This window comes from Salmo salar, chromosome 16 (genome assembly GCF_965601325.2).
Source record: "Salmo salar chromosome 16, fSalSal1, whole genome shotgun sequence".
Lineage (NCBI taxonomy): Eukaryota > Metazoa > Chordata > Actinopteri > Salmoniformes > Salmonidae > Salmo > Salmo salar.
In genome coordinates, this window is record NC_138306.1 from 89,667,516 (window position 1) to 89,684,193 (window position 16,678).

A 16,678-nucleotide genomic window follows, 5' to 3' on the forward strand; every position below is an offset into this window, starting at 1 on the left:
GGTGGTAGATTGGTCAACATGCCCTTGAGCAGGGCATTGACCCTGGATTCATCTGTGTATAACTCTGAATGGGAATCTGTTGGATGACTGGTATGATGTAGTTAATGAGCGGCTTCACTGCAAGTATAAAAAATGTAAAATTAAAAAAATTCTTAGCGAATCCTTTTAAGCGCTCTGGTCGGAAAGGTGGTTCCATCACACTGATACGCTCTTCTGACCTCATTAGGGGCATGGCTTAGTTAATGTGCAACAGACATGAAAAACCATTATCTCATTAGAAAACCAAAATGAAGTTCCTATCTTAACAAAAATAGTTTTATCGTTCTTTATATTGTATTAACATCCTATTGAATGGAAGCTTTACAGCTAGAATGTGTTGCCATCCTAAGTTACAGTATTTCCGTTATACAGTTTTTTAATGACATCACAAAATGAAAAGCGATATGACAGGATTATTCTTTAGATCCCCACAGACCATTCGTAACATTCCTATCTTATAAATATTGTTCCAAAGTTCACTCTTTGGATGTTAAGAGTTTTTGGTCTGCACAATGTCTCTGTAACAAAGCAATGCAATCTCCATAGAAAAACATTGGCAGTAGAATGGCCTTACTGAAGAGCACAGTGACTTTCAACTTCGCACCTTTCCAACAAGTCACTTCATCAAATGTCTGTCTTGCTAGAGCTGCTCCAGTCAACTGTAAGTGCTGTTATTGTGAAGTGGAAACGTCAAGGATCAACAACGGCTCAGCTGCGAAGTGGTAGGCCACACAAGCTCACAGAATGGGATTGCCAAGTGCTAAAGTGCGTAGCGTGTAAAAATCGTCTGTCCACGGTTGCAACACTCACTACCGAGTTCCAAACTGCCTCTGGAAGCAACGTCAGAACTGTTCATCAGGAGCTTCATGAAATGAGTTTCCATAGCCGAGCAGCCGCACACAAGCCATGTGCAATGCCAAGCGTCGGCTTGAGTGGTGTAAAGCCCGCCATTGGCGTTCTCTGGAGTGAGCAATCAGGCTTCATCATCTGGCAGTCCGATGGATGAGTCTGGGTTTGTCAGATCGCTACTTGTCCGTAAAGTTTGGTGGAGGAGGCATAATGGTCTGGAGCTGTTTTTCATGGTTCGGGCTAGGCCACTTAGTTCCAGTGAAGGGAAATCTTACAGCATACAATAATATTCTAGACGATTCTGTGGCAACAGTTTTGGGAAGGCCGTTTCCCGTATGACAATGCGAGGTCCATACAGAAATGGTTTGTCGATTGGTGTGGAAGAACTTGACTGGCCTGCACAGAGCCCTGACCTCAATCCCATCGAACACCTTTGGGATGAATTGGAATGGCAACTGCTAGCCAGGCCTAATTGCCCAACCTCACTAATGCTCTTGTGGCTGAATGGAAGGAAGTCCCAGCAGCAATGTTCCAACATCTATTGGAAAGCCTTCCCAGAAGAGTGGAGGCTGTTATAGCAGCAAAGGAGGGACCAACTCCATATTAATGCCCATGATTTTCAAACGAGATGTTTAAGCCTGGACTCGAACCAGGATCTCTAGTGGCACAGCTAGTACTGCAATGCAGTGTGTTAGACCACTGCGCCACTCGGGAGGCCTGATATTTAGATTTTCTATTCACTACATTTTTTACATTTTACATTTTAGTCATTTAGCAGACGCTCTTATCCAGAGCGACTTACAAATTGGTGCATTCACCTATAATATCCAGTGGAACAACCACTTTACAATAGTGCATCTAAATCTTTTAAGGGGGGGGTTAGAAGGATTACTTTATCCTATCCCAGGTATTCCTTGAAGAGGTGGGGTTTCAGGTGTCTCCGGAAGGTGGTGATTGACTCCGCTGTCCTGGCGTCCTACCAGTACTGTAGTGGCAGCAGTGTGTAGGAGGGAGGTTCCTGGGTGTGAGAAGTGTGCAGAAGGGCATGAGACAAAGGAATGTGTAGTATTGGGGAAAGTAGTGGTATGTGTTAATTGTAGGGGTGCCCATGGGGCTGGGGATCAGAAATGTCCCGTGCGAGAGAGGTAGGTTGATGTTTCCAGGATTAGTGTAGTGCAGAAGTTGTCATATGCTAAGGCAGTGAAGAAAGTAGAGGAAGATGGGTCAAGGGTGAGGGATTCTGAGAGGAGTGGTGTGAGTAATAGATATGTACCAGCACAGAGAGGTAAACCAACAATTGATATATTTTTCAGTAACATTGGATTTTTGGCATTTATAGCAATGGTTATCAACTGTACTGAAGGGATGGAATGTAGGTCGCAGAAAACTGAGGTTGTGGTGGCAGCTGCCGAGAGGTATTTGTGTGAGCGAGACTTGACATCAAAATAGTTACAGGGTGTGTTAAGTGTTGGTGTCCCATCCTTTCAGGTTGTTGGCCTGAGGTAGGACAAAATAGATTTAAATAGTGGAGTAGGGTGGTGTATTTTTATTTTTTTAATTTGTAAGTGGAGATAGTAGCGTATTTGTTTATTTTTCCAAGCGAAGTATTAACGAGTTGTATTCCAGTCTAGTAGGTGGCGGTAATGAAACATGCATTGGATTCCAATCGAAGAAGAAGAAGGAGAAAGAACAGGAACACTAGCACTGTGCTATGAAGACGATAGCTTTTGTGTACGTTTGAAATGTTTACTACAGGTATGTAATAGCACGTTTACACTTTCTAATATCGAAAGAACATGTCATAACATGTTAGGTAGCAAATCCGTCAAGGTATTGTCACGTTTGCTAAAGGTTGTATGACCTTATTGTTGTGTCAAACCGAGTGAGTGAAGAACGTGATAAGTCACATCGTTAGAGACTGGGTTTGTCTGAGTGAATCAATATACATTATTTCGTGAAGATAAATTCATAAAGAATCTATGTATTTGAGATTTCTGAGTTCGTTTTACATGTTATTGTTTTGTTGTGTAATGTTTTTTTACGAGCTGATAAAATGGCGGCGGCAACTCTGTCTGGGTCAGTGGACTTCAGTGCAGGCAGTGCGGTTGAATCAGAGGGACAATTTCACGGTTGCTCTACTGTTTTGAAGCTGAGTGTAATGATTATCAGTTTTCTACATATTCAGACACCTTCAGCTGTTTCTATCTTATCTATATTTGTTACTATGATGTGAATGGTAAATACAAATGGTTTTTGCGAGCTAAATCACATTTTATTGGTCACATGCGCCAAATACAATGTGTAGACTTTACAGTGAAACGCTTACTTCCAATAATACATAGTTAAAAAATAAAGGGAAATATTTTCTAAATTAATAAAGTAATAGTAGCACAAGGAGTACCAGTACCGAGTCAATGTGCAGGTTGGTAATACAGGATGAATCTGCAGGGTTAATTGTGGTAATACAGGATGAATCTGCAGGGTTAATTGTGGTAATACAGGATGAATCTGCAGGGTTAATTGAGGTAATACAGGATGAATCTGCAGGGTTAGTTGTGGTAATACAGGATGAATCTGCAGGGTTAGTTGTGGTAATACAGGATGAATCTGCAGGGTTAATTGAGGTAATACAGGATGAATCTGCAGGGTTAATTGAGGTAATACAGGATGAATCTGCAGGGTTAATTGAGGTAATACAGGATGAATCTGCAGGGTTAATTGAGGTAATACAGGAGGAATCTGCAGGGTTAGTTGAGGTAATACAGGATGAATCTGCAGGGTTAATTGTGGTAATACAGGATGAATCTGCAGGATTAATTGAGGTAATGTGTTCGGCCCTCTGTTTCCTTTAGTCCTCGATAAGCTCCTTAGTTTTGCCCATGTTGAGGGAGAGGTTGTTGTCATAGCACCACACTGCCAGGTCTCTGACCTACTCCCTATAGGCTGTCTCATCGGTGATCATGCCTACCACCATTGGCTAACTTAACGATGGTGTTGAAGTCGTGCGCTGCCATGCAGCCGTGGGTGAACAGGAAGTACAGGACCACGCACCCCTGAGAGGCCCCGTGTTAAAGGTCAGCGTGGTGAATGTGTTATTGCCTACCCTCACCACCTCTCGTGCGGCTCGTCATGAAGTCCAGGATCCAGTGGCAGAGTGAGGTGTTCAGTCCCAGGGTCCTTAGCTTAGTGATGAGCTTGGAGGGTACTATGGTGTTGAACGCTGAACTATAGTCATTGAACATCATTCTTACGTAGGTGTTCCTCTTGTCCAGATGAGAAAGGGGAGTGTAATAGAGATTGCGTCATCTGTGGGTCTGTTGGGGAAGTAGACAAATTGGAGTGGGTCCAGGGTTTCTGGGAAGATGGTGTTGATGTGAGCCATGACCAGCCTTTCAAACATTTCATGGCTACAGATGTGAGTGCTACGGGGCGATAGTCATTTAGGCAGGTTATCTTGGTGTTCATTGGCACAGGGAGCTATGGTGGTCTGCTTGAAACATGTAGGTATACAGACTGGGTCAGGAAGAGGTTGAAAATGTCACTGAAGACACTTGTCAGCACATGTTCTGAGTACGCGTCATGGTAATCCGTCTGGCCCGGCGGCCTCGTGAATGTTAACCTGTTTAAAGATCCTACTGTTTAAAGACTACGGAGAGCGTGGTCATACAGTCATCCGGGAACAGCTGGTGCTTTCACTCATGGTTCAGTGTTGCTTGCCTCGAAGTGAGCATAGAACGCATTTAGGCTTGTGTCACTGGGCAGCTCTCGGCTGGGTATCCCTTTGTAATCCATAATACTAGTGCTGAGCGATTAGTGCGTTTTTGAGGTCAGTTTGGTTTCGGTTCAATTATTAAAAAAGACTCACGGATTTGAGTTTATTAAATGGAAATTGCAAAGGTGTGTGTTGGTGTCAAATAGCTGGAGAGGGGGAGTGGTCGGTACTGTTTGATTACATTTGATTAATTGTTCATATCACACACTCTTTCTCCCACACACACACACACACACACACACACACACACACACACTCTCACTCTCTCTCTCCACACATACTCCCCCCTATATCTACCTCTCCCAGCTGGTCAGTCCATCTCTCTCTCTCTCTGGCCTCCATCTCTCTCTCTCTCTGGCCTCCATCTCTCTCTCTCTCTGGCCTCCATCTCTCTCTCTCTCTGGCCTCTCTCTCTGGCCTCCATCTCCCTCTCTCTTTGGCCTCCATCTCCCTCTCTCTTTGGCCTCCATCTCTCTCTCTCTCTGGCCTCTCTCTCTCTGGCCTCTCTCTCTCTGACCTCTCTCTCTCTCTCTCTCTCTGGCCTCCATCTTTCGCTCGCTCTCGTTCTCTCTCTCACTCTCTCTTTCTCTCTGCGTGTGTGTCCTCCATCCCTATCTCTGTCCTCTCTCCCTATCTCTGTCCTCTCTCCCTATCTCTGTCCTCCATCCCTCTCCGTTGGACGGTAGATAGGGAAGGCCAAAGGCCAAAATAACGCTAAATAATACAGTGAAAATTATTCAGGAAAATAGTACATAGTGCTGCCTAAAACATACTGTAACCTTGAACTAAATGGTTTTTGAGTCATATATTTTAATGTAGGAAATCTACTATAGATTAAGTGCACTTATGTTGTGTAATTTAAAGTGTGCACTTTGTCTAATGTGAATTAATGTTTTGTTGTCAATGATTAGTTACCTGATATATGGAAATGAGAGAAATTTACAAGAAAACATTTTAATATATTTAGTTATAATAAAGAAAGCGGCAGAAATGTCAAGACAACTTTTTGTGTCCGTTTCTCATATCTACAGGACGACTTGAATTAAGTCTGAGGCCTGTAACATCAACAGTGAGGACAGACCCAGCCTGCCACTCTCCTTCCACACTGAGTCCAAACCTACAGTCACTGGGTCCTGATTGTGACAGTGGAGCCCAGTTAGCACTGCAGGATCCAGAGATGGCATCAGTGAAGCTGGAAGACTGCAGTCAAACACTGGAGCTGAATGTCAACATTAAAGATGAAGAAGAGGAGGAGAAGATTGGGACATCTATTTCTCATGGTAAGAGCAGGTTCTAACTAAGTTTGTGTTTTCATTCCAACTTTCCACTGTGTATGAAAAGTTGCAGTAGAACTGTTTCAATGAGAAGGTAGATGTTATTTCATGCTACTGAGACTTGCATGGTTTGACACCAGTATTGTCAGCATGTGTTTTATTCACTGGGCTATCTGGAGTGATCAGAGAGTAGACTAAAGAAGTGAAGTAGTAAAGTTCTATGATACGGCTGTGTAGTTACTAACTCTTGTGGTTTTTGACTTTCGCCCCTTTTTTAGTTTTTGATTCCTACCCAGTTTTAGAATATTTTTATTCCCTTTTGTATTGTACAGCTGACTTACATGAATTCATATGTCACCCGGGTACAGTCAGAAGAGGACTGGCCAGCCTTCAGAGCCTGGTTCCTCTAGGTTTGTTCCGAGGTTCCTACCTTTCTCGCGAGTTTTTCGTGGCCACTGTGCTTCTACATCTGCATAGGTTGCTCTTTGGTGTTTTAGGCTGGGTTTCTGTAGAACACTTTGACAAACTGCTGATGTAAGAAGGGCTTCCTAATATACATTTCATTGACATGTATGTCACTCCAACTGACTGGTTCTTCTGATGTTGTTCACACAGGAGACCGTGTTGAGACATTCTCTGCATCCAGACAACAACAGCAGGAAGATCACAGAGCTAAGAGGTCTCACCACTGCCCACATTGTGTGGAGATTTTCCCATTTCTATCAAAGCTAAAAATACACCTAAAAATACACACAGGAGAGAAGCCTTACTCCTGCTCTGACTGTGGGGTGAGTTTCTCTCGACTGGATACCTTAAAAACACACCAACGTATACATACAGGAGAGAAGCCTTACTACTGCTCTGACTGTGGGGAGAGATTCTCTCAAATGAGCAGCTTAAAAGCACACCAACAAGTACATACAGGAGAGAAGCCTTACTCCTGCTCTGATTGTGGGAAGAGTTTCTCCCGATCGGATACCTTGAAATCACATGAACGTATACATACAGGAGAGAAGCCTTACTATTGCTCTGACTGTGGAAAACGTTTCTCCCGATTGGATAACTTAAAATCACATGAACGTATACATACAGGAGAGAAGCCATACTCCTGCTCTGACTGTGTAAAATGCTTCAAAACATCAACTGAGCTAAAAGTACATCAGAGAACACACACAGGAGAGAGGCGTTACTACTGCTCTGACTGTGGAAAATGTTTTAAAACCTCAACTGAGCTAAAACTTCATCAGAGAACACATACAGGAGAGAAGCCTTACTTCTGCTCTGACTGTGGGAAGAGTTTCTCCCGATTGGATACCTTAAAAACACATGAACGTATACATACAGGAGAAAACCCTTACTCCTGCTCTGACTGTGTAAAATGCTTCAAAACATCAACTGAGCTAAAAGTTCATCAGAAAACACACACAGGAGAGAAGCCTTATTACTGCTCTCTCTGTGGAAAATGTTTTAAAACATCAAATGAGCTAAAAGTTCATCAGAGAACACACACAGGAGAGAAGCCTTATGTCTGCTCTGACTGTGGGAAGAGTTTCTCTCACCAGAGCAACTTAAAAACACACCAACGTATACATTAAGGAGAAAAGCCTCATCAATTCTCTGACCAGCTAAGAATAAAGTCACTCCATCACTTAATTCTCATCTCATAAAAGAAGTTGTAACGTTGAATTTGATCAAATGAAGAAAATGTAGAACACTCTATAGTAATCCTATTGTTTCTCACTGTGAGAGAACTGTGCAGAGGAAAGGGAGCGTTATAGAATGTTAGCCTCTCTTTACTGATCAGTGTGCACCTTGTTAGTTTTAGTGTACTTTGTTTTGTTAGCTTCTACTAAGATTTGCACTTAGTGTTGAATACCCTCTGTGAGGCTTCTCATTTTGAAAACTAACACTAGTCTGCCAATTGACAGGGTGGTACTGCTTCCCTCTCAGCCTGGTCTGACTCTGTCTGTGGGGAGAGTGTCAACTGGGCAGCTTAAAAACACACCACCGTTTACAGGTAGGAGAGAAGCCTTACTCCTGCTCTGTGGAGAGGTGGGCGTGTAACTCAAACGTCTAGCCAAAGGCTGCGTGTTTGAATCTCATCACGGAGTATTTTAGCTAATTAGCAACTTTGCAACTACTTACTACTTTTTAGCTATTAATTAGCATGTTAGCTAACCTTTCCCCTAAACCCATTTAACTCTACCTTAAACTTCTCACCCCTAACCTAGCTAACATTAGCAGCAACAACAACTTGGAATTCGTAACATGTCATACATATTACAAGTTCGTAACATATTGTATGAATAGCAATGCGTAAAATAACATACGAATTGTAATTCGTAACATACGATACGTCCTACAAGTCGTATTATACTGAACAACAATCTAAACGCAACAATTTCAAAGATTTACAGTTCGTATAAGGAAATCAATCAATTGAAATAAATAAATGACGCCCTAATCTATGGATTTCACATGACTGGGCAGGGGCTCAGCCATGGGTGGGACTTGGGAGGGCATAGGCCCACTTGGGAGCCAGGCCCAGCCAATCAGAAAGAGTTTTTCTCAACAAAAGGTCTTTATTACAGACAGAAATACTACTCAGCCCCCCCCCCCCCAGACAATCCTGCAGGTGAAGAGGTCCTGGGCTGCCGTGGTTACATGTGATCTGCAGTTGTGAGGCCCGTTTGATTTTCTGCCAAATTCTCTAAAAGGACGTTACAGGTGGCTTATCGTAGAGATATAAATATTGAATTCTCTGGCAACAGCTCTGGTGGACATTCCTGCAGTCATCATGAAAATTGCACATTCCCTGAACTTGAGACATCTGTGACATTGTGTTGTGTGGCCTTTTATTGTCCTCAGCACAAGGTGCACCTGTGTAATGATCCTGCTGTTTTATCAGCTTCTTGATATGCCACACCTGTCAGGTGGATGGATTATCTTGACAAAGGCCAAAATGCTCACTAACAGGGATATAAACACAACATTTGAGAGAAATAAGCTTTTTGTACATATGGAACATTTCTGGGATTTTTTATTTCGGCTCATGAAACCAACAATTTACAGTTTTCGTTTATATTGTTCAGTTTATATTGTTAGGCAAAATTGTTAGGCAAAATTGTTAGGCAAAATATAATGTAACCTAACGTAACATACTAAATGGAGTGACATGGATGTTTTTGTAACATATAATATGTTTTGCTCTGAGAGCAGGTTGCCCCTCCACAGTATTCTGTGGGAATGAGCGTCTTTTTTTTAAATTAAACCTTTTTTTAACTAGGCAAGTCAGTTAAGAACAAATTCTTATTTACAATGATGGCCAAGGAACAGTGGATTAACTGCCTTGTTCAGAGGCAGAAGGACAGATGTTTAACTTGTCAGCTCGGGGATTCAATCTAGCAAACTTGTGGATACTGGTCCAACACTCTAACCACTTGGCTACCTTCCATCCCTAACACGTATCGGATAGAGATGGTGTGATGGTCACTTTTCACCACTAGTTTGGGGGGATTATTTTACAACTTGATTTAATGATACACAGTTTATGAAATGAATACGTGTGTTTATTAATTGTCTTTAAAACTAGATTAGTTATTTTAGTTACTGATCAAGAATGTGTTTGGATAACTGCATTGAAGCAAACTTTATTGATCTGCCAATGAAAAATAAAGTTACATGAATATGTACTGGTCAACCTCTTCTTCTCTTTAGTTTTCAGTTCTTCATATTAGATCTGACAGTATGAATGGTTCTTATGGTTGTATTCAGTTCTTCATATTAGATCTGACAGTATGAATGGTTCTTATGGTAGTATTCAGTTCTTCATATTAGATCTGACAGTATGAATGGTTCTTATGGTTGTATTCAGTTCTTCATATTAGATCTGACAGTATGAATGGTTCTTATGGTTGTATTCAGTTCTTCATATTAGATCTGACAGTATGAATGGTTCTTATGGTTGTATTCAGTTCTTCATATTAGATCTGACAGTATGAATAGTTCTTATGGTTGTATTCAGTTCTTCATATTAGATCTGACAGTATGAATGGTTCTTATGGTTGTATTCAGTTCTTCATATTAGATCTGACAGTATGAATGGTTCTTATGGTTGTATTCAGTTCTTCATATTAGATCTGGCAGTATGAATGGTTCTTATGGTTGTATTCAGTTCTTCATATTAGATCTGACAGTATGAATGGTTCTTATGGTTGTATTCAGTTCTTCATATTAGATCTGACAGTATGAATGGTTCTTATGGTTGTATTCAGTTCTTCATATTAGATCTGACAGTATGAATGGTTCTTATGATTGTATTCAGTTCTTCATATTAGATCTGACAGTATGAATGGTTCTTATGGGCTGAGTGCCGGGAGTGTTTTTGTATGACTACAGTCAGGAGTTCTCTCTGACCCTGTGATGTCACCAGCACATTAAGTACATTCATCTTAAAATAGCCAGGTAAGACAACCACATATCACAGTAAATACATTTCTCCTCAATTAGTCAGTGTTAGTAGGACAAGTGTCTTATTATTATTATTTGTATTATTATTTGTATTTTTTGGGGGAGGGAAACTCTTTACGTAGGGTTTCAGACCTTTTCGGGCAGATGGGCAGGGACTCTGCTGTCCTAGCATCAAATGGAAGCTGGTGACACCATTGGGGTGCCAGGACAGAGAAGTGCTTTGACTGGGCTGAGAGGGAGCTTGACCTGCTGTAGCAGTGGGACGGCCATGAGACCAGAGGTGGCAGAACTGAGTGCTCAGGTTGGGATATAAAGTTTGAGCATAGCCTGAAGGTAGAGATGGGGCAGTTCCTCTTACTGCACCGTAAGTAAACACTATTGTCTTGTAGTGGATGTGAGCTTCGACTGGAAGCCAGTGGAATGTATGGAGGATCAGGGTGACATGGGGGAACTTGGGAAGGTTAAACACCCAGACGGACTGCAGTGTTCTAGATAAGTTCAGTGGCGACCCATCATTCAGGGCAGGTTGGCCACCTGTTTTGAGCCCCACAGTTTTAGCAATGAAAAATTGAGAAAAAAATAATCTGTTTTGCAAACAATGTTAAAAAAACATATATAATTGAGTAATTATTAAAGCCGCATACAGACATGGTCTCTTTTTTTTGTTTTCTTAAGTAAGACAGTAAGCCAGCAGAAAATACGGAGCGTTGCGCTGTGATTGGCTCAGTGTTCTGTCATTCATGGGGACAATTCGTCACTGCCAAGTCTAAAGGTAGAACTTGAAGATTCAAGCCCCTTGGGTACTGCCATAGAGTTACATTAGAAGTGCCCATCCAAGAAGGCTCAAGGTCATTGTCCACAGATAAAATAACGTCAAATAATGTTATATCTACAGTCACTTTGATTGGACTGATCATGTCAACACCATACTTTCGAAATCTGAGCTAGCAGTTATCATCCTGAATGAAGTCGACAATCTACTAGCAAATCCTTTTTAATCTTTATCATATGAAGAGAAATAATGAGAAATTATAGGTAAAACATATCGTTGCTCATTGGCCATTGGATTTAATTAACGTTACACAAGTTGGAAATTGCAAATTCAACAATGAGTGGTTTGGAAGGAATCAGTGGCTAACTGCAAGCATCGCAAAGCAATCATTAGCCTGCTATTCAGTGGAGTGGGTGTGTGGTCCCAAGTCTTTCCTAGTTTAAAACTGTAAACATTCAACATTGGCCGTGCTGTCAATAAGGCTTGATTTGTACCGCGCTCAAAACAACTTAATTCAGAACTGCAAAATCTGACTTGAGTGAGTTCAAGACAACTGGGAACTCGGTGAAAAACAAGCTATAACTGTAAAAATACGTTTTGAACTTTCATACAACTCAGAATTGTAAATTGGGAACTCAGGCTTCTTTCTACAGCTACGACCTGAAGATCACTGACGTCATAATTTTTTTTCTTTGTTCTGAATTCTGTCGCTGTACATTTCAAAAGTGCTGAACAAATAGTTATATTGACTACGTCCGTCCTAGCTCGCTCATTAATGTCTTAATCGAAATTACGGATTGCCTCTTATCCGCTTGTTCTCCCCTTATGCCATAGTTTGTACATCTCAATTGTCAGTAGAAACCACATTTGTTTAAGTAAGTCAGCTATGTTTTTTTTTAAAGGCAGTAAATGAGATTGAATGAACTGTTTCGTTGCCAGACAAGGCTCCGCTGATAGCCAGGTGTAGTAGTGGTAAATTGTTGGGACTATACTGTTGGGTCAGCTTTATGTAGGCCCTAGCAGTTTGTGGGCACCGTTTCTCACCGTTATATTGCAATTAATGTATTGTTTAGTATTGTGTAGTGGCTTTGCTGGCGTGCATCCCACTTTTTAAAAAACGTATTCATCTAGGACAGTCAGTTAAGAACAAATTCTTATTTACATTGACGGCCTACCCCAGTCAAACCCGGACGATGCTGGGACAATTGTGCACTTCCCTATGGGACTCCCAATCACAGTCGGATGTGATTTAGACTGGATTCGAACCAGGGACTGTAGTGACGCCTCTTGCACTGAGATGCAATTCCTTAGACCTCTGCGCCACTCGGGAGCCCTTAAAAGGTTTGCGCCCAACGTGGGGCAGGAGTTTGACGGCACAAGCGGGGAGCCCAGCCAACACAGATTTGAGAAAGGCTTTGGTACTCTTCTCCAGATCTGTGCCTCGCCACAAACCTGTCTCGAAGCTCGACTGACAATTTCTTCGACCTCATTGCTTGGTTTTTGCTCTGACATGCACTGTCAACTGTGGGACCTTATAGACAGGTGTGTGCTTTTCCAATCATGTCCAATCATTTGAATTTACCACATGTGGACTCCAGTCAAGTTGTAGAAACATCTCAAGGATGATCAATGGAAACAGGATGCAATTCAGCTCAATTTCGAGTCTCAGAGCAAAGGGTCTGAATACTTACCAAATAAAGTATTCATTTTTATAAATTTGCAAAAATGTCTAAAAACCTGTTTTCGCTTTATCATTATGGGGTATTGTGTTTATATTGACGAGGGGAAAAATGCATTCAATACATTTTCAAATAAGCCTGTAACGTAACAAAATGTGGAAAAAGTCAAGGGGTCTTGTATAATGCCCTGTATATGCTTCAAACTACAGATTTATGGAACTGAAGTAGTAAACACAATGAAAAAATGGGAAATGCATGTTCTATGGATATCTCTGTATTAGTATTATCCACATTAAAACAACTAGGTAGAGCAGTGGTTATCTCTGTATTAGTATTATCCAGATTAAAACACCTACGTAGAGCAGTGGTTATCTCTATATTAGTATTATCTCTGTATTACCCACATTAAAACACCTAGGTAGAGCAGTGGTTATCTCTGTATTAGTATTATCTCTGTATTATCCACATTAAAACAACTAGGTAGAGCAGTGGTTATCTCTGTATTAGTATTATCTCTGTATTACCCACATTAAAACACCTAGGTAGATCAGTGGTTATCTCTGTATTAGTATTATCTCTGTATTACCCACATTAAAACACCTAGGTAGAACAGTGGTTATCTCTGTATTAGTATTATCTCTGTATTACCCACATTAAAACACCTAGGTATATCAGTGGTTATCTCTGTATTAGTATTATCTCTGTATTATCCACATTAAAACACCTAGGTAGAACAGTGGTTATCGCTGTATTACCCACATTAAAACACCTAGGTAGGGCAGTGGTTATCTCTGTATTAGTATTATCTCTGTATTATCCACATTAAAACACCTAGGTAGAACAGTGGTTATCGCTGTATTACCCACATTAAAACACCTAGGTAGATCAGTGGTTATCTCTGTATTACCAACATTAAAACACCTAGGTAGAGCAGAGAGGACAGAGCATGTGGCTTTGCAACACACAGGTGTTTCATCTCCACACTGGGATGATTTTAACAGTGCAATGCCACACAGGCCTCATGCCTCTCAGGTAGGAGGGTACCAGAAATAAATGAATAAAAACCACTAAACTAATGAAGTCACAGTCACCAACAATATATCTCTGGTGTCAATACTTTCAACTGGCTCAGCTCGCTGTTACAGTACAGCACCATCCATTTCCATTTATTAAGTAACCATCTGTCTTATGTAACCATAAAAACGTAACATATCATACTATTTTGAGAGTCCCGGATTTATATTTACTATGTTACATCTAGAGGTGCGCTTTCCCTTCAGCATCTGCATGTGGCATCACCCACCTCACAGCATGAATCAAAAATGGTTAATAACTTTGGCTGTGAGTGATGGGAAAAAATCAGACTCTAAGGCAATTACTTGAATAATTCAATATATGCTTTGTTTACAAACTTGATAAGTAAATTGTCTTATTTAAATAAAAAGTGACTTCACTATGGGGCCGTCAATTGGAATTGGGCCGTGCTTCAGCTGAACTGCAGTACCGAAGATGCCCTCTAAGCACAGTGGAAAGCATGCTTATAGACTGGAAGCCTGGCCCCTTGATCCGAGAAGGGTGTAATTGCAGACTGCAATTAGGGGCGTTCTCTGATATCGGGTGTTTCATGATATCACGTTTGCACCAGTTGATGCTCCCCATTGGTCCGTGGCCATTTCTTTTGCGTTGGGACAACAGTTGTTGACAAATGTAGCATTGTAGCTAAACCTAACCCTTTCCCTAACCTTAATCTCAGTCTCCTAACCGCCACATTAATTATCATAACCTGCCATGTTAGTTATCCAAACCTGCTTTGTAAACAAATCCCTAACCCTCAACCTTTTCCTAACCTTAACCTCAGTCTTCTAACCTGCCACGTTAATTATCCTAACCTACCACTTTAATAATCCTAACCTGTTATGTATGCTATGTGCCTAGTTAAATAATAGTCTCCATCAGTTTCATAACACTGGAACTGACCAATGGCATGAATCAATTTTTCTTATATCAGGGGACATCCACATCAAGAAACTGTACAGTAAACTGTATCTTTCAAATAGTTGAAAGAGCGATTGGTGCTGAGGAAGCTATGGCAGTGGATGACCCGCAGCCTGTTGAGATTCATAATGTCATTTACCAGTTGAAGGATACCGATTGTAAAGATTAATTGTACGTGCGGCTGAAAGGTTTTTGGGAGTTCAGGAATTAACATTGGAAGCATTGCAGGCAGTGATGGAAAAAGTACCCAATTGTCATACTTGAGTAAAAGTAAAGATACTTGAGTCCTTTCCTATCAAGGTAAAAGTGAATACATATGTCACCCGGTACAGCCAGAAGAGGACTAGCCACCCCTCAGAGACTGGTTCCTCTCTAGGTTTCTTCCTATGTTCCTGCCTTTCTACTGAGTTTTCCCCTAGCCACTGCGCTTCTGCATTGCTTGCTCTTTGGGGTTTTAGGCTGAGTTTCTGTTCAACACTTTCAAAACTGCTAATTTAAAAAAGGCTTAATAAAAAAATCACAGAGTTGTGATTGACATGTATATCACACAAACTGACTGATTCTTCTGATGTTGTTCACACAGGAGATCATGTTGAGACATTCTCTACATCCAGAGAGCAACAGCAGGAAGATCACAGAGCTAAGAGGTCTCACCACTGCCCACATTGTGAGGAGAATTTCGCAATTCTATCAAAGCTAAAAAATACACACAGTAGAGAAGCCTTACTCCTGCTCTGACTGTGGGGGGAGATTCTCCCGATTGGATACCTTAAAATGTCACCAACAAATACATACAGGAGAGAAGCCTTACTCCTGCTTTGACTGTGGTAAATGCTTTAAAACATCAACTGAGCTAAAATCTCATCAGAGAACTCACACAGGAGAGAAGCCTCACTACTGCTCTGACTGGGACGAGTTTCTCTCAATTGAGCAACTTAAAAACACACCAACGTATACATAAAGGAGAGAAGTTCTCTCAGACCAGCTAAGATTAAAGTCACTCCATCACTTAATTCTCATTTGATAAGTGTTAACAGTGAATTGGATCAAATGAAGAAAGCAAAGAACACCAATCCAATTGTTTCTCACTGAGAGAACTGTGTCGTGTCTTTGGCTATGCCGGATTAAGTGATATGACATGCTAACTTATAAAATTATTTCTCTGTAATTAATATTACCTGATTAAGCTAATCATGTAAATGTAATTAACTAGAAAGTCGGGGCACCACGGAAGAACGTTTATAGAGCTGTTATCTTCCGAATAAACTCTTAAAATACTTAGTAATATTTTACCTCGATAGCAGTCAATATTAACCCTTGTCTTATTTTCAGTCTCATAATGAAAGTTGTAAATTCTTGGTTATCTTCACGAACCCTGGCTAACAAGTTGAATCAGAAATACAAAATTGGGTTTAATTATTTATTTACTAAATACCTAACTAATCACACAGAATTACAAATACATAGAATACAATGATGTCATACAGAAAACGTCCCGGTAGACGGAACAGATATGACGGCTGGTTACACAAAGGAAAGGGGGTTGGGCTTGAATGAAAGAGCGGGAAGATTTAGGAACAGAGAAACAGCAGCTATGCTATCGTAAATACATTATCTTATGCATTCTAAATTACCGTCCATTTGGAAAAGGAAAATGCAATAAATATTTACTCTGAGCTGCGCTTCGGTAGATTGGTCGTAGATGCTGGCCGGGTTGGCCAACAGATCTCCCTGTTTTCGGAAGAATGTCAATGGTGGTCGATTGAATACGTGGTGGTATCTTCGTCTGGTTGTTAGACTGGATCCGTCGTCCGTCCTTTCCTAGCCC

At 41.0% G+C, this 16,678-nt stretch overlaps 1 protein-coding gene across 3 annotated transcripts in view; it reads left to right on the forward strand.

Annotated features, from left to right (window-relative positions):
* The window catches only part of LOC106575388 (uncharacterized), a 52,949-nt gene extending 37,277 nt beyond the window's left edge, over positions 1-15,672 (forward strand). The window contains exons 3-4 of one of the 3 annotated variants that reach the window (XM_045696773.2): positions 5,692-5,940; positions 6,550-9,626. In XM_045696773.2, coding sequence (XP_045552729.1) covers positions 5,692-5,940; positions 6,550-7,529 — 1,229 coding nt within the window. In that variant the 3' untranslated portion in view covers positions 7,530-9,626. Of the gene's footprint in view, positions 1-5,691; positions 5,941-6,549; positions 9,627-15,433 lie in introns of those variants that run through there. The other 2 variants (XR_014380787.1, XR_014380788.1) reach the window with 2 other exon arrangements.
* Positions 15,673-16,678: the final 1,006 nt, after the last annotated feature.